The sequence below is a fragment of the Phoca vitulina genome, unplaced genomic scaffold (assembly GCF_004348235.1).
Source record: "Phoca vitulina isolate PV1807 unplaced genomic scaffold, GSC_HSeal_1.0 scaffold13, whole genome shotgun sequence".
Taxonomy (NCBI): Eukaryota; Metazoa; Chordata; class Mammalia; order Carnivora; family Phocidae; genus Phoca; species Phoca vitulina.
Window position 1 is genome coordinate 3,176,496 of NW_022589716.1, and position 17,625 is coordinate 3,194,120.

Genomic DNA, 17,625 nt, shown 5'->3' on the forward strand with positions numbered 1-17,625 from the left:
TGGGAGGAGGTGTCGGCCCAGCCAGGCACAGTGCCTGGGGCTGGCTCTGCAGGGCCAGCCAGTCCTTGGGCTGGGGGGCCAGATAGTTGGGGACAGGGGGAGGCAGAGCACGTCACGCAGAGGGGTCTCTGTGTCCACTCCCAGCCTGGCTAAAAAAGCCTTTCTTGGTAAGCTCAGTGGTTCTCAAGTAACTGCAGAAACAAGCTCCTGCGGCCCTCTTCCACGGGTCCTTCTGCACCTGTGAGCATAGAGCTTTCTCAGTCCCTCTGTCCTCCCAGGCAGGCGGGGTTTGATAGCTGTAATTAGGACGGGAGCGGCTCATTAAATCATCACGGAATCAATGTGCAGCCCCGGGAGTGATTTGTAGGCCCTGCAGCCTCAGTCTTTGCCTGCAGGTGGCAAGGAGATGCTAATTCCCTCACCGCTGGCTCAGCAACAGCAGAGGGAGGAGCCCTGAGGGTCCATAGCAGGGCCCTGCTGGGCGCCACTTGTGCCCTAAGGACCTGCCCACGGCCCCGCCCTCTCACCCCAGCGACTGGCCAAGTGGCTCCCTCTGGCTCAAGCCCTGCCTCTGTTGGCTTCCCTCAAACGACTGCACTTCTCATTGCCTCAGTTTCCCATTGGTAGAGTTGTACAGCTTAGGACATGCCCACCCCAGGTGCTTGGCTCTGTGCTTAGCCAGCGTCAGGGTGCCCTGTGGGGCAGCTGTGAGGGCAGGGTCTTACCCTTTGGACCCATGTGCCGTGGTTTGACATGTGACAGATGCCACGGCGTGGCTTATGAACAATTTGCTCGGTTTCATTTGGGGGGGCAGTGGGTGTATTCATTTCTCTTCACTTTTTCTTTTTTTTTTTTGAAGATTTTTATTTATTTATTTGAGAGAGAGAGAGCGCATGAGCACACATGAGTGGGGGGAGCAGCAGAGGGAGAAGCAGGCTCCCTGCTGGGCAGGGAACCCGAAGCAGGGCTTGATCCCAGGACACTGGGATCATGACCTGAGCCAAAGGCAGCCGCTTAACTGACTGAGCCACCCAAGCGCCCCATTCACTTCTTCTTTTGAGATAGTTTTAGATTTCAGCAAGGGGTACAGACCCTGTCCATACCTCCTCACCCCCGCCCTTGAACACGTCACGTGACCAGCGTGGGCTGGTCAAACCAGGACAGCAGTGTCGGCACACTTCTACTGACTAGGCTAAGGACTGCGTTTGGATTTCCTCCAGACGTCCCCCAGTGACTTTTCTCTGGCCCAGGATCCCATCCAGGCTCCCATGTCACGTTTGGTCATCATGTCTTCTCGGTCTCCAACCCACGACCATTGCTCAGGGTTTCTGTGTCACCTGTGACCTTCAAGCCCTTGAGGAGAACTGCTCAATCTTTCTGTTGCTCAGGGTGGTTTGTCTGATGTTTTCTTGCAGTTGAGCTGAGGTGGTGTGTTTTGGGCAGGAATCCCACAGTGCTAATTTTCTTTTTATATTTTTCCTTTCCTCAAATTGTGGTAAAATGTACATAAAATTTACCATCTTACTCATTTTTAAATGTGTGATTCGGGCTGCCTGGGTGGCTCAATCGGTTAAGCGTCCAGCTCTTGATTTTGGCTCAGGTCATGATCTCAGGGTTGTGAGATCAAGCCCCGCGTTGGGCTCTGTCCTCAGAGCCTGCTTGGGATTCTCTCTCTCCCTCTCCCTTTGCCTCCCCCGCCCACCATCCCTGCTAAAGCACGTGTACCATCTCTCTCTCACCCTCAAATCTTAAAAGAAAAAAAAAAAAAGCGTTCATGGGCATTGAGCATATTCACATTGGGGTGCTTCCATTTCCAGAACTTTGGAGGGAACTCTGTCCCCATTAAACACTAACTCCACATCCTCTCTTTTCCCTGCTCCTGGTACCAACTATTCCACTTTTCTTTCCCTGTGAATTTGACCACTCCTATAAATGGACTCATTGGATTTGTCTTTTTGTGACTGGCTTATTTCCCTCAGCATAATGTCCTCAGTGTTGTAGTATGTGTCTGTGTTGTAGTGTGTGTCAGAATTTCTTTCCAGGGTGGAATGATATTTCATTGTACATATGCATCACATTTGATTGATCCGTTCATCTTTCCGTGGGCACTTGGGTTGCTTCCACGTTTTGGCTCTTTGGAATAATGGTGCTGTGAACATGGGTGTACGAATCCCTGCTTCCATTTTGGGGGCATATATGCAGAAGTGGGATTGCTGGTTAATTTCTTGAGGAACTGCTAGGCCTTCTTCCACTGCAGTGGTGCCATTTCATGTTCCCACCAGAAACGCACAAGGGTTCCAGTCTCTCCACAGCCTCACCAACACTTTTCCTTTTATGGTGTGTGTGTGTGTGTGTGTGTTTATCATATCCTTGTGCTTGTGAGGTGGTTCTCATTGTGTTTTGATGTGCGTTTCCCAAATGATGAGTGACGTTGAGCATCTTTTTTTTTTTTTTTAAGATTTTATTTATTTGAGAGAGAATGAGAGAGGGCATGGGGGGGGGGGGGGGGGGGGGGGGGGAGAAGCAGACTCCCTGCCGAGCAGGGAGCCCGATGCGGGACTCGATCCTGGGACTCCAGGATCATGACCTGAGCCGAAGGCAGTCGCTTAACCAACTGAGCCACCCAGGCGCCCACGTTGAGCATCTTTTTATGTGCACGTTGGCCATTTGTAGATCTTACTTGGAGAAATGTCTATTCAAGTCTTTGGCCTGGTTTTGAATTGGTTTTTTGTTGTTGAGTTGTAGGAGTTCTGGACACATTCTGGATATTAATCCCTTATCCAGCGTATGATTTGCAAATGTTTTCTCACGTTCCTTGAGAACGGGCCTTTATGCTGTGTCTGTTGTGTCCTTTGTTGCACAAATGGTTTTAATTTTGGTAAAGTCCAATTTATATATATATTTTTTGTTGAGTGTGCTTTTGGTTTTATAGCCAAGAAGTTACTGCCAAATCTAATATTATTAAGCTTTTCCTCTGTTTTCTTCTGAGTTTTATAGTTTTAGCTTTCAGTCTTTGATCCATGTTGATTTTTATATCTGGAATAAAGTGTGGGTCCAACTTTATTCATCGCATGTAGAGATCCAGTTTTCCCGGCACCTCGTTGAAAAGACAGTCCTTTCTCTCTTGAATGGTTTTGGCACCCTTGTCAAAAATCATTTGACCATGCATGCAAGAGTTTATTTCTGGGTTTTCTATTCCACTGGTTTCTAGGTCTGTTTTTATTGCCAGTACCACACTGTCTTTGTTACTGTAGCTTTGTAGTAAGTTTAGAAATCAGGAAGTGTGAGTCTGCCAACTTTCTTCTTTTTAAAGATTGTCTTGGCTATTCAGGGTCCTTTGAGATTTCGTATGAATTTTATGGTGGCTTTTTCTATTTCTGCAAAAATCATGGTTGGGATTTTGATAGGGGTTGCACTGACTCTGTAGATTGCTTTGGGTAATATTGCCATCTTAACAATATGAAGTCCTGCTCTCCTCCTCCCAGCTGTGTGGCCCTCGGCAAGCACATACCTGGGTCCTGTCAGGTTCCCCATCGCCACTCCTCAGACGTGCTTGTGGAGGGGGTCAACTCTGTTAGCGCATGAATAGCCCTTAGGACTGGACCTGCACAAGTTGGTGCTCTATGGAGGAAGCGGTGTCTGCTGACTGCCTTGAGGAGCTACTGACTTAGAGGAGAGAAGAGGCTATGGGAGGGTGGGGCCAAGCTGGGAGGGCTGCCTGGAAGAGGAGAGCTCTGTGGTGGGACAGGAGGGGATATTGAGGGGAAGGGTCTTTGGGAAGAGGAGGAATGATGTGTACAGAGGCACAGAAGCTTGGAGAGGGATTGTCTGGGGCATGACTGTGGTATGAGGTGACTCTCGGTAGGGGGCGAGTGACCAGAGAGGAGAGCCAGGAGTGGGAGTCAGATCTGGAAGGGCCCCAAGAGCCAAGGTGGGGAGCTTGGGCACGATCCAGAGGCTAGCCGATGTGGTAGGGAAGGAGAGACCCAGGATTGGCTTTGGGTTTTAGGGAGAGCTCGAGAAAAGATTGGTTGGGGGGAGCAAGAGACCAGGTGTGGGAGGCAAGGGGTCCTGGGGAGCTCAGGAGCTATGAGAGGTGCCTGCCGGGCCAGTGAGGGTGGGAGGCCTGAGGGAGACACAGGCTGCAACACAGGAAGATCATGGTGCCACCTGCCAGGGTCAGGAGGAGCAGGAGTGTGGAATGGAGGATTCGGGAGGACATGAGCCTGGTCGGGGGGCTGCTGGGATAGAGGAGGAGGTTCCTGTGAGCATCAGGGGGCGTTCTGAGGGCAGGGCCGGGTGGCACTCGGGAGTTGCTGGCCGACTTGGCATTCAGGGCCTCTCCGGGAGGGGTGGCACACGAGGGACAGAGAGGCCTGAGCCCTTGCAGAGTCATATTTGAAGGAGTTGGGAGGGGATCACAAGGCAGAGGCCAGAGGAGGAACCGTGGGATGAGAGGCTGGAGGGGGTCCCCTTGTGAGGGCGGCCATGGGTGCCAGGCTGGAGAGGCTCCTCCAGTGAATGAATGTGTGACCAGGGCCTGCTCGGGGCCTGCCTGGTGCTTAGTGGTGCGGGGCTGCAGCTGCTCCTGGAGCAGTCGGTGCCCAGGGGCTCACGGGGACGGCCACATTGAGCGCAGTGATACCCTGAGTGAGGTTTGCCCAGGGGGTAGAAGAAGGTGCACCTGGTAGGGGGCACAGGAGCTGCAGAGGCTTGGCGTGGGGGGGCATGTGCGTGAGAAGGCAGGGCCCAAGGGGACGATCCTGGGAGTGCCCCAGCTTGGCCTCATGTTCCCGCAGGCACGATGGACTTCATCCCGCGGGTGGCGGCAAGAACCCTGCCGTGGGGGGCACAGCTGCTGGTTCAGGGCACAAGTGGGGTGATGGGAAGCAAGGATAGCTGTGACACCTTTCATAAGTCTCTAATAGCCACATGTTCTGAGTGGGGGTCTGGACATGAAGGAGGGAGACATCAGGAGGAAGGCTGTCCCGCACCTGCATGGGGACAAGAGAGGGACAGACAGAGTGCCTGGCCAGGGGCTGTGTCCACGAGAGGCTGTGGACAGGAATTGGGGTGAGCCAACATGCCTGTGGACACCCTCCTGGGACCCTTTGGGAAGCTGTAAGTACATCCAGGGGTGCGACCTGGCAGTGCTCAGCGCCTGGGACAGGTGCTTCCAGGTTCTTCCTGTCCTGGGCAGTCTTCCTTGTATCTGGACAGCAGCTAATCATCCAGATGTCTCATTGGGCCCCATCCTGGAAGGTACTGGAGTCAGGGGTCCCATCGCCATCTGCTCTGTGTCCCATCTACTAAGAATGAACCACCCACTCCCACATTGCCTGCCCTTCCCCACTCTGGCCCCTCAATCCAGCTCCTCCTGGCACGGAGGACTCTGTGCAAGGGAAGGTGGCTCAGGTCACTTCAGCTTAAATCTTTCCGGTGGGTTCTCATCATACTCAGAGTGAGGTCCCACAAGGCCCTGAGCCTCCGCCCATCCCAACCTCCTTGTTTACTGGTGGGCGGCCTGGCCCCCTTCTCCCCTCCATGCTGGTCCTCCCCCCATCATGCTCATTCTGACCCCAGGGCCTTTGCACTCGCTGGGCCTCCTGCCTAGAGTCCTCTTCCCAGCTCCAATGTCACCTCCTTGGCCACCTGCCTGCTCCCCCCTCCCATTTCCTGCTTGTTTTCGGCACAGGCCCTCTTACTCAGAAATCCTCAGCCTCCTTCCTTTTCCACCGGTCTCTCTGCTTAGAGTGCACCAGGACCTGTTTGTGCTTTGTGCTTGGGGGCAAGCTCGTGAGCCGGTAGAGCTTGTCCCCAGACAGCATGGGCCTGCTGGCTTCCTCTACCAGCCTCCTTTCCAGCACGCTTGGGTGACAGGTTCCCTCTGTTTCCAGCTGCCTGCCCAGGCCTCCCGTCCTGCTGGCCCCAGGCAATGCCCTGTGGACCCTCCCTGGAGGGGACTGGCCCTGCTGGCTGAGCCAGACATGCAGGATTTTCAGGGACTGCTGGAGGGCAAAACAGAGCCAGTGTGAGCAGCTGGGCTTCTGGGCTGTGTTGAGCTATTCCCTCAGGTGGGTGCTTTGGGTAGGGGTGTAGTGTGAGCTGCCCTCCCGGAACCTCTGGCTCTTGAGCAAGCCTATGCCTAGGCCTGGTTGCTGACCCCTCTGCTTTCACCACTGCCCGCCCCCCCCGCCCGCCCCAGGGCTCTGCAGGCCTCTCAGCATCCACTCGGGCCTGGGCTGCTAATGGTTAAATGCTGAGCAGGCAGCAGTGGATTTCTTTGGGGTTTTGGCTCAGGGTGAGACCTGCATTCCGGGCCTTGCTTGGCCCACATGCAGCATCCTAGATCTTCACCTTCCCGTCCCAGTTGGCCTGCTTCTTGGGGTGGGGTGGGGGCTTCCTCCCTCCAGGCCTTGGGTCAGGCCACGCAGCTGCCGAGCTGGAGTGAGGGCAGCAGGGATGAGCTAGGCTTGGAGGCCCCGGGTCTGCAGCCAGCTGGGTGACCTCAGGCTGTGCCGACCCTCTTGGAGCCTGGGGTTGGGTGTGGCGTCTGAGGGGACCCATGGTGCCTTTATGCCTGGTCCCACTCTGACTGATAAAAATTCACCAGCCAGGGCGCCTGGGTGGCTCAGTTGGTTAAGCAACTGCCTTTGGCTCAGGTCTGATCCTGGAGTCCTGGGATCGAGTCCCACATCGGGCTCCCTGCTCGGCAGGGAGTCTGCTTCTCCCTCTGACCCTCCCCCCTCTCATGCTCTATCTCATTCTCTTTCTCAAATAAATAAATAAAATCTTAAAAAAAAAAAAAATTCACCAGCCAGAAATCCAGGCCCTGAGTTGTTGGCACTTCTGGTGTTTCAGGAGAAGCCAGCAATTCTGATATTTAAGCTAATTAAAAAAAAAAAAAAACAAAATTTAAAAGTTGGCCACCAGTTCGCATTCTTTAAAATGTTTCTCAGACCTCAGGAAGGTCACAGCTGCAGCCACCGTGCTCCTGCCTGCCAGGTGGCGGGCTCTGATGTGAGCCAGTGGACCCTGAGGGCGTCTGGGTTGCCGTGGACAGGCGGCTGCGCCACTCCTGGGATGGGTGCCTCATGGGTCCACTCATTCCTGGGCTGCCTGCAGAGGGGATGTGCAGTGGCCAAGAAGCCACGTGGCCCAGGCCCTTTGGCAGGCCCTGCTCTTCCTCTGGGTACACACATGGGGCCATAGTGGCTTCCCCGTTAGATGACACTGCTCTGAGGGCAGGGACGCTGTCCTTGGTGACAGTCCGCTACCCATGCTGCTGTCCCAAAGACACAGGCTTAGGATGAGGCACTCTGGGCCCTGCCCGCTGCTCACCTTCAGACTGACGTGCACTTTGCCCTTGGCCAGAATGTTGGGAATGCTTTTCACTTTTTCTTCTTTTTTTTTTTTTTTTTTTAAGATTTTATTTATTTATTTGACAGAGCGCACAAGCTGGCAGAGAGGCAGGCAGAGGGAGAGGGAGAAGCAGGCTCTCCGCTGAGCCTGGAGCCGGACGTGGGGCTCGATCCCAGGACCCTGGGATCATGACCTGAGCTGAAGGCAGCTGCTTAACCGACTGAGCCACCCAGGCACCCCTCTTCATGTGTTTTTTTTACTGTGTTTGTAAAATTCGCATAACAGAATTCACCATTTTTTAGCGAGCGATTTAGTGGCTTTTAGTACGTTCATGGTGTTGTACAAGCACCACCTCTGTGTGGTCCCAGAACAATTCCGTCACCTCTACAGGAAGCCCTGTCCCCGTTAGCAGCCAGGGCCCCTCCCCTAGCCCCTGGCAACCACCTGCCGTCTCTATGGATTCGTGTGTTCTGGGCATTTCGCGTAGACAGGATTGTGCAATCTATGGCCTTTTGTGTCTGGCTTCTCTCATTATGATGTTTTTGAGGTTTACCCACATTGTAGCAGGAGTCGATGCTTCATTGTTCCTTTTTATGCCTGACTAGTATTCCATTGTCAGGACTAACTACGTCTTGTTTATCCATTCACCCATCGGTGGACACTTGGGTTGTTTCCACTGCTTGGCAATTGTGACTAGCGCTGCTATGAACGTGTGTGTGTAAGTCTTTGTTTGAACATCTGAGTTCCTTGGGGTCTATACCCAGGAGTGGAAATGCTGGGTCACGTGGTAATTCTGTGTCTCACTTTTTGAGGAACCACCAGACCATCTTCCAAGAGCAGACTGGTTTTGCAGACCACTTCTTCCATGCTCCTGGCTGCACCCCTGCTTGGGAGCTGGGGCTCTCGGCCCACTTCTGGGTCCTCCATCCCTCCCCACACACTCCTGATTTTATTGGGTACGCTATTACTTTACATTGTTGAGGTTTGTGGCGTTTGCTCATGGCCCTGTAACTGTAAAGCTCACTGCTGTTTGGTCTTAGCTCAGTGTCCAAGGAATCTATGAATGTTGGGATTCCTGTCCTGGTGCATCTAGAATATTCCATTTGTGTGCCAAGAAGTAAAGGCCTAGGGATGTGACGCAGCACACCCAGGGCATGGATCGGAGTGGGGAACCCATTTGTGTGCCCGGGGTCACTCCAGGATGCCAGTGCCATGGCAGCCAGTGAGTCCCCAGCCCAGCTGCACCTCAGACCCATGCAGTCCATTCTCTGTCCTAGCGGAAGGGCTTGTGAGTGTGGAAACCTACCTTGTATATAGCTGCCACGTGCTCCCTATGGGCACCCTGTGCTGGCCTCCTCCTCGTGCACGGGGCCCGCCCGGAGGCCTCGGAGTGGGGGTGCTGGCCAGGGCCCACACAGCCCCCCACTGGCTTGCAGCCTGTGCCACAATGCCAGGCAAGCCGTACACGCAGGCAGACCGTCTGAAGCAGGGGGTCACAGGTGCCCCAGAAATCGTATCTGTTCCATTTCTGGGAAGATGGTGTAGTATCCATGCCGATGTGCAGGAGCACCCTTAGTGGAGTCTGGGCAGCCTGCCGGTATGGACCTGGGGGTATGTTTGCAGCAGAAGTGATGCTCTGAGAACAGACCAGGGCAGTCTCCCGTCCACTGATCAGACGTCACTGCTGGCGGGTTTGTGCCACGCTCACCAGAAGGGTTTCTGCAGAGTTTTCAGTATTGCAGGACGGAGGGATTGGGGCATCGTTCCCCGCTTGGAGGGGTGGTGACGACCTCAGGGGCCTCCATCCCCCAGCCACAGCCTGCTGCCTGCACCTTCCTTGCCCTCCTCCAGTGCCTCTCAGGGCCCCTCCTGCTCCCCCTGGGCTCTGGAGTGCACGGCCTAAGGGCAGTCTTGCGCAGGGTCTCCTGGGAATGTTCGGGGACAGTTTGGGTACTGTGTGTATTAGTGTCCAGGGGCTGCCGTAGCAAATGACCACAAACCTGGTGGCTTAAAACAATAGGAATTTATTGTCTCGTATTCTGGAGGCAAGCAGTCTGAAATTGAGGTGTCATGAGGGTTGGTCATTCCTTCTGAGAGCCCTAAGGGAGGAGCTTTCCTCGCCTCTTGTAGCTTCTGGTGGCTCCAGGCGTCCTCAGCCTGTGGCCTCATCACCCCGTCTCTGCCTTCCCCTGTGTGTCTCTGTCCCATCTTCTCAGAAGGACACCCATCATTGGGTTAGTGCCCACACTGCTCCGGTATGGCCTTGTCTTAACTTGATCACATCTGCAAATAACCCTATTTTCAAAGTCACATTCCCCGTACAGTGGCTAGGACTTGGACATCTCTTTTCGGGGGGGACGTAATTCAAGCTGCAACAGAAGCTATGTGAGTAAGGCAATAGCACATGAAGGCTCTGAGCCCAGCGCAGGGGTAAAACGTCCCCCTTGGCCGCCTGACGCCCTCCACAGACACCCCCGTCTTCCCGCTCCACCGCACTCCTCAGTGTGTGGGCATCACACCGTTGCTTTTGCCGTGGAATTTTCATAGCCCAGAACGGAGTGCCGTTTGCCTGCGTGCAGATGGATCCCCCAGGGCTGGCGTCTCTCTGAGTTGGCCTGGGTCTTGAGGCTCGTTTCGGCCAAGGAGTGCGCACTCCTGCCCTGCTCGGCGCCGTACCGTGTTCCTTAGTCGGGTTTGCCGTGGTTGGTATTCCTGCCCAGTGGGCTTCCGCTTTGCAGCTGTGCGGGGCTGCTGCCTGCGTTCCTGCAATCCTAGCCTGTGGTGCAGGGGGCCGTGCAGGGGGGCGATGCGAGGCCAGGCCTGGCCCCATGCTGGACTGCAGGCAGGGAGAAGCCTTGGGGGCTCTGAGGATTTCATGGTGAGCACAACAGCGGTGGCCCCCCCTTGTGGGTCCCACAGCCCAAGGAGGGGACCTTGTTCTGTGGATCCTTGTTGCAGCTCCGGGGTGGAGCCCGGGGTAAGTGTGTGTGTGGGTAGGGGAGCAAGGACTGCGTGCTGGTAGAGGCCGCTGGGGAAGTGAGGGCCAGAGGGCCCCCGTGAGGAGAGGCGCTCTGCTCAGGTAGGCAGTTGGGCGAGACTCTGGCTGCCACCTGCAAAGGGGATTGGGGGCTGCGGAATTGATTCGGGTGCCCAGGCAGGAGGCTTCTGCATTTGTGGGGCCGGCGGTGGTGGGGCTCGGATCCGGTGGATAGAGGTGGGCGAGGGTGATGGCTGGGGGTGGACGGGCCTGGTGCGGGAGCAGGTGTGGGAGCGAGTCGGGGGACTGTGACTGAGAGAGATGCCGTCCCAGGGGAGGACGTGAATGTGTGCACAGGTCAGCGTGCACACAGGAGTGTGTGGTAAGTAGTGTGCGCTGGTGTCTGCGTGTATGTATTCGGCAGCTGGATGTGTGTGAACACATTTGTGTTGGTGTGTGCACCTGGGAGTGCGTGCGTGCTTCTGTGCGCGTACGTGTGAGTGAGGGTGTGTACGTGTGCTCGCCCGGGATATATGTACAGCCTTCTCAGGAGGATGGCAGGCGCTGGGTGGGAGGCATGAATTTGGGGGCTTCAAGAGGATCCTGACAAGCGTGAGGTGGGGCAGAAAAGACAGCTGCTGGACTGGGGAGTGGGCGTCCAAGTGGGCTTCAGTCAGGAGCCAAGGGGAGGGTCCCTCCGCCCGGCACCCTCTCCCAGGGGGTCCTCTAGTTTATGGGGGTCCAGGGTGTGTGGAGCTCGGGACAAGTTCTGTCTCTTCCAGGTCCTCTGTCCTGGGGACGTTAATAGCCTCCGGGCCGTAGTCCTCGGGGTGAAGCCCAGTGGTCCGGGAAGAGGATCAGGGTTGCCACCGCACCCCGCATGCACGGGCAGGTGCACTTTGTGCTGGCAGAGCCAAGGGGCCAGGCCTTCCTCTCCTCATGGGCAGCCCCTGCCGGACCCCGGGCAGCTGCGACACTGCTCCTGTCCTGGGCCCGAGGGAGGAGGCAGGGCTGCGCCTCGGGTAGGGAGCAGATGAGGCTTGGGGATGAGGCAAGGCTTCTTGGAGGAGGGGGCTCGCATGCCAGCCCCAGGCTGGGGCACAGCCATTCCCAGAGCTGGGGGCGGCGGGGGCGCAGGCAGGAGGGGCCGGCACGGACAGAGGCCCTGAGGGGGAGGGACTTGGCCATCTCCGGGAGCAGGAGGAAGACCTGGGAGGTGGGCCGGGGAGCAAGAGAGAAGATGGCAAGGCATGGCCAGCCTGGTGATGGGATCTGGTTTGATTTTCATTGGTGGTCTGTTTATTTTTGAGGTGACTTTGAGGTAACATAAAATTAACCATTGAACAACCAAATGCCATTTAGTACATTCACTGTGTTGCGCATCTGCTGCCATCATTTCCTTCTGAAATATTTCTGTCACCCTCAAAAGGAAACCCCGTCCCCACAAGCAGTCACTCCCTGCACCCCTCCCCCAGCCCCTGGCACCTACTAATCTGCTTTCTATGTCTACGGACTTGCCTCTTCTGGACGTTTCATATACGTGGAATCGTGAGCCATGTGGTCTTTTGTGACTGGCTTCTTTCACTGGGCATGGGGTTTTCGAGGTTCATCCGTGCCGTAGCGTGTGTCCGGGCTTTATGGCTGAATAACTCCATTGTATGGATGTACTGTGTTCTGTTTACCCATTCATCCGTCGACGGACCCTTGGGCTGTTGCCATCTTTTTGGCTGCTGGGAACGTGCATGTGCAAGTGTGGCTGTAGATGTTAGTCTTCGTTTTGTTGGGGTGTATGCTGAGCAGTGGAGTTGCTGTGTCCTCTGGTAACTCTGTTTAACGTGTTCAGGAGCTGCCAAACTGGGGTCAGGTTTTTATTTTAAGTAGGATGGCAACCTACTGGTGTGTTTAAAACAGGAGCGTGAGGTGATTTGAACTTAATTAATCAAGAAAAGGAAAGGAAGGGTTCCTGGCAGCGGTGTGCAGAGAAAGAGAGGGCTTCGGGCAGGAGAATTGGGGAGGAGGTTGTGTGGATGTCCTGGTGCGAGATGACGCAGGCTGGGGCCAGGGAGGGGTCACACATGGCCCTGGCAGTTGAGCTGCTGGGACTTCCTCATGGAAGGGACAAGGGGGAGAGGGAAAGGGGGGCCCGAGGAGACTCCACAGTGTTCCCCTGCCAGCCCCTTACCTCCTCAGTGCAGCACTCAGGCCTGGCTCCAGCCCATCCCGGCCAGCCCTCTGGCCTGACCCCTTCACGGTCTTTCTGCCGTGTCGCCTGTCCAGCTACCTGAGCCACACATGGTTCTGTGTGGGGCCTGTCTCACCAGGCCAAGCGTGTGGTCTGAGGGCAGCGAGGCAGCCGTAGGGCCGACCCTGCCCTGTCCCCATGCCTGGAGCAGGTGCTGCCCAGGGTATGTGGGAGCTTGGGGGGCTCGGGCCAGGACTGGCACCCAAGGGGCACAGAGGGGGTCTGGGTGGCCTCCAGGATCCTGTCTTCCAGACCACAAAATGGCTTTCATTGTTATGTAACTCCATAGTTGTGCTATGTCTAAAAAATGGAGCATAAAGCTATTTTGGGGCCATGGTAATGAGGGCATCTCGCTTTTGTCTTATCTTCCCGTGGCCCCTGCCAGCCATCCTGGGGGGGGCAGCCCTGAAGGAGCTGTTTGCAAGAGGTGGTTTCATCCCAGAACCCGAGCAAGGCTGTGTGTCAGCATGTGGATGCCGTTTTCAAAAGTCATTTGGCATCAGCCCGAGGCAGCTCTGGCAGATCGCCCTGTGGTACCTGGGATAGGGGAGGCCAGCAGGCCAGCATGAGAAAGGCTGACTTCTTGTCGCCTCTGGGACCCCGCTCCCCAAGGCTGGTCCGGCACCTGTCAGAAACTCAGCCTGATGTTTTCAAGGTGGGATGGGCCAAGGGAGGTGCGGGCCCTGTTGCGGGCGGCAGCATCCCTGTCTGGCCTCCTGCCTAGGCCGGGGGTGGGGGGGCTCCCGCTTGCTGGGAGGCAGCCCCCGTTTCTAGTGGCCGGCGTTCCGGCTGGTGATTTGTGTTATCCAATTGGTGAAGAGATTTAAAATTAAACTGCGAAGGATCTGTTCCCTCGGCTACAAATAGAGAAGTGTACTCGCAGGCTCCAGAAGCTGTGTGCACCTTAGCATGTTCAGAGTCAAGGCGGAGAAAGGACAAGTTTTAAGTTTTCTCTCTCTCGCACCTATAACACGCATGTATATGTGGGGTCTCGTGGCCATTCTTAGTGTCCTGGGGCTGCCGTAATAAATAACCACAAAGTGGGGGGCTTAAACAACAGAAATGGGTTCTCTCACAGTTCTGGAGGCCAGAGGTCCAAAATCAGGGTGTCAGCAGGGCTGTGCTCCTCCAGAGGCTCCCCAGGAGAGGATCCTTCCTTGCTTCTTGCAGCTTCCGGAAGCTCTGGCATTCCTCGGCTTGTGGCTGCATCGCCCCAGTCTCTCCCTCTGTCTCCACGTGGTCCTCTCCGTGTGTGTGTGTCTCTGCTCCTCCTCATCTTATAAAGACACCAGTCAGTGGATTAGGGTCTGTCCTACTCCAGTATGATCTCATCTTAACTAATGTGAGCTTCAGTCTCCAAATAAGGTCACATTCCCAGGTACAGGTGGTTAGGACATGGATGTAGATTTTGGGGGGACACAATTCATCCCACAACAGATCCTCCACCAGGCAGGCCCCCTGGCCCTCAGTGAGGCCCCCTGAGAGGTACAGTGACATAGCCACCTTACATTCAAGCACACGGGGATTACCTGGGTCACGGTGAGGCCAGGGGCTTAGCTGAATGTGGGTGGGGTCTCTGCCGTCTGGGCACAGAGCCGTGGGTTTTGTGGACAGGCACTGTAGGCCCCTGGTGTCCGTGCATAGGCTCACTGCGTCCCAGTCACCATGTGACACTTCCTGTGTGAGAATCATTTGAGCACTCCGCCATCTTGCCAGGGAGACACTCCCAGCCCCATGTTGCAGATGGTGAAACTGAGGCCAAGTGATTACAAACTGGGCTGTAGTCCCGGGCCAGGCAGTGGCAGGCCAGGGGCAGGGCTGGGCACAGACACAGGCCATGTGCACACTGGACACTCCCTGTTTGCCATCAGCCTTACAGCAACCCTGGTGGAGTGGGTTGCATGGTATCCCCCAAACACCTATGTCCAGGTCCTAAACCCCGCTATGTGACCAAGACCCAATTTAGAAAAAAAGGTCTTTGGAGATGTGACTAAGTTAAATATCTTGAGATGAGATCATCTGGAGTAGGGCGAGCCCTGAATCCAATGACTTGTGTCCTTCTAAGAAGGCCATGTGAGGACAGAGGCGGAGATTGCTGGGATGCTGCCACAAGCCAAGAAACACCAAGGATTACCAAGAGCCCCTAATTTTCAAATTAAGATAAAATTTACCATATATTTTTTTTAGAGATTCATTTGTTTTACTGTAGAGCAAGAAAGCAGGCATGGGGTGGGGGAGGGGCAGAGAGAGAGAGAGAATCTCAAGCAGACCACCCCCCGCCCACCAAGGGTGGAGCTTGATGTGGGGCTTGATCCCACGACCCCCAGATCATGACCCGAGCTGAAACCAAGAGTCGGACGCTCAACCGACTGAGCCACCCAGGTGCCCTAAAACTCACCATATTTAAGTTAACAGTTCAGTGGCATTTAGTGTCTTCGCAATGCTGTTGTAGCCATGATGTCTGTCTAGTTCCAGAACATTTTCATCACTCCAGAAAGAAACCCTGGCCCCATGAGCAGTCACTCCCCACTCCCCCCACCTCTTTGCTCTTAGCCCCTGGCACCCACTAATCTGCTTTCTGTCTCTGTGGATTTGCCTGTTCTGGACATTCCATATACATGGAATCACACACAATGTGGCCTTTTGTGTCTGGCTTCTCTCGCTCAGCATAAAGTTTCCAAGGTTCGTCCACGTCGTAGCGTGTGTCCGAGGTTTATTCCTTCTTATGGCTGAATGATATTCCCCTGCTCGGATGGACCACGTTTTATTTACACCTTCATCCTAGGGTTGTTTCCATCCCTTGGCAGTTGTGAATGGTTCATCTACGGTTTATGCCACTGAACTGTTCACTTAAATATGGTGAGTTTTAGGGCACCTGGGTGGCTCAGTCGGTTGAGCGTCCGACTCTTGGTTTCAGCTCGGGTCATGATCTGGGGGTCGTGGGATCAAACCCTACATCAAGCTCCACCCTTGGTGGGCGGGGGGGTGGTCTGCTTGAGATTCTCTCTCTCTCTCTCTGCCCCTCCCCCACCCCATGCCTGCTTTCTTGCTCTACAGTAAAACAAATGAATCTCTAAAAAAATATATGGTAAATTTTATCTTAATTTAAAAATTAGGGGCTCTTGGTAATCCTTGGTGTTTCTTGGCTTGTGGCAGCATTTGTTTACCCCTGACCTTCAGTCTCCCCACATCTGTCCCTGTCTGCCCCAGTGTTCCGGCCCCGGAAGCCGGTGCTCAGGAAGCACCTGTGAGCCAGGTGTAGATGCAAGAGGCCCTGGAAGGGTGAGCGTCCGCCCTCCCAAGGCCAGCAGGTGTAGAGCTCTGTCCGGCCGTGGGGCTCCCCAGCCTCGGGGCACGTGTAGCACCACCACAGCACAGTGTTCAGGGTCAGGGGACTGGCTGTGGCACGTTCAGCGCAGCGTTCCCAGCGATGGGCCTGGTGCCTGCTGGACGGAGGGCGTTCTGGGGGACTCTGGGGCATGTGCTTTTGCTTTGGTGTTTCCTGGCTTGGGGCCCTTTGGGGGTGGGGTTGCCTAAAAGAGCCATGAGCCCTGGATGGTCAGAGGGGCTTCTGAGCAGGAGGGATGCGGAGCCCAGATGGAGGGAGAGGGTTGCCCCCTGGCCGCCATCCCCTCAGAGCCCCTGGAAGGCAGGACGTGAGTCAGTGTGTCAACAGTCGTGACATCCCGCATCACCTACAGAGAAGCGTGCCTCAAACACAGGTCCCCAGTGGCATCCTCGGGGGCCCCCTTGTCCACTTTGCGGAGGCCGACGCGACGCGGTAGTGACAGCTGTTAGGTCTTGGGCTGGGGCAGAGGTATGTTGTTTTTTGTGTTTGCTGGACGTCAGTTTCATTTTCACGTTAGAAGGAAGAGGTAGGGCGCCTGGGTGGCTCAGTCGTTAAGCGTCTGCCTTCGGCTCAGGTCATGATCCCGGGGTCCTGGGATGGAGCCCCGAATCGGGCTCCCTGCTCCACGGAAGCCTGCTTCTCCCTCTCCCACTCCCCCTGCTTGTGTTCCCTCTCTCGCTGTGTCTCTCTCTGTCAAATAAATAAATCTTAATAAAAAAATAAAAGGAAGAGGTAATGGGGTGCTGTCTGTTTGGGGGGTTGGGTTTCCTGGTATGAGCTTGGGGTTCAGGGCCCACCCACCTGGCCTCAGCTTCCCCTGAGCAGGGGAGATGGCAGCACCTGTCCTGGCTCAGGGGCGCTGTGGGTATGCATGTAACAAGGACCACACACTGGGGGGCTTACAACAGCAGGAGTTTATTATCCCACAGGCTGGAGGCCAGAAATCTGAAATCAAGGTGTCAGCAGGGCCATGCCGTCTCCGAAGGCTCTGGAGGAGGATCCACTTGCAGCTCCTGGGGGCTTCAGCGTTTCCTGGCTTGTACCTTGTGACCCCAGTCTCTGCCTCCGTCTCCACATGGCCTTGTCCCTGCGGGTCTCTTATAAGGACCCTTGTCTTTGGATTGAGGGCCCACCCGGATAACATAGGGAGATTTCTTCATCCCAATATACTTACCTTAATTTACATCTGTAAAGACCCTTTTTCTAAATAAGGTCAGTCACAGGTTCCAGGGGTGAGGATGGGGACATAAGGTTTCAAGGACTCAAGTGAACCCACTGCGTGTATCTGAGTTGACCCACATTGAGTGCTCAAATGACACCCACATGAGGTGGGGGGAGGCACCGGCTGGATCTTGCTGTTACTGTGTTGTTGACTTTGTCGGTTTAGGGGCTTCCAACCCTGTTGCCTGCCCACCCCCCACCCACTTCACCTTTTCACGGGTACCTGCCCCTCCCATCCTCGTGCCCTTTTTTGGGGAGGCCTTCCTGGAGCTGGGGATGCCCCTCTGTCTTGAGTATACCGGGCTGATGTCTGTGACCTGCTGTCCATATGTGGGATCATACTCCCGCCACTCCCCCGGCAATCTTGGCCTGAGTAGGGGGAACCTCCTTTCTAAACTCTGTGGGGCCTCTGCACCCCAAGCATCCTCCTTCCCCAGCTCCATCCAAGTGGGGTGTCCCCCCCGTGGTCTCCAG

The 17,625-nt window shown here is 55.4% G+C and overlaps 1 protein-coding gene across 5 annotated transcripts in view; it reads left to right on the top strand.

Moving 5' to 3' along the window:
• The window catches only part of CRTC1 (CREB regulated transcription coactivator 1), a 72,736-nt gene that overhangs the window by 12,163 nt on the left and 42,948 nt on the right, over positions 1–17,625 (top strand). Inside the window, exon 1 of one of the 5 annotated variants that reach the window (XM_032412447.1) lies at positions 9,909–10,240. The exons of the other annotated variants lie outside the window; for them this stretch is intronic. Coding sequence (XP_032268338.1) covers positions 10,169–10,240 — 72 coding nt within the window. The 5' untranslated portion in view covers positions 9,909–10,168. Of the gene's footprint in view, positions 1–9,908; positions 10,241–17,625 lie in introns of those variants that run through there. 5 annotated transcript variants of the gene reach the window in all.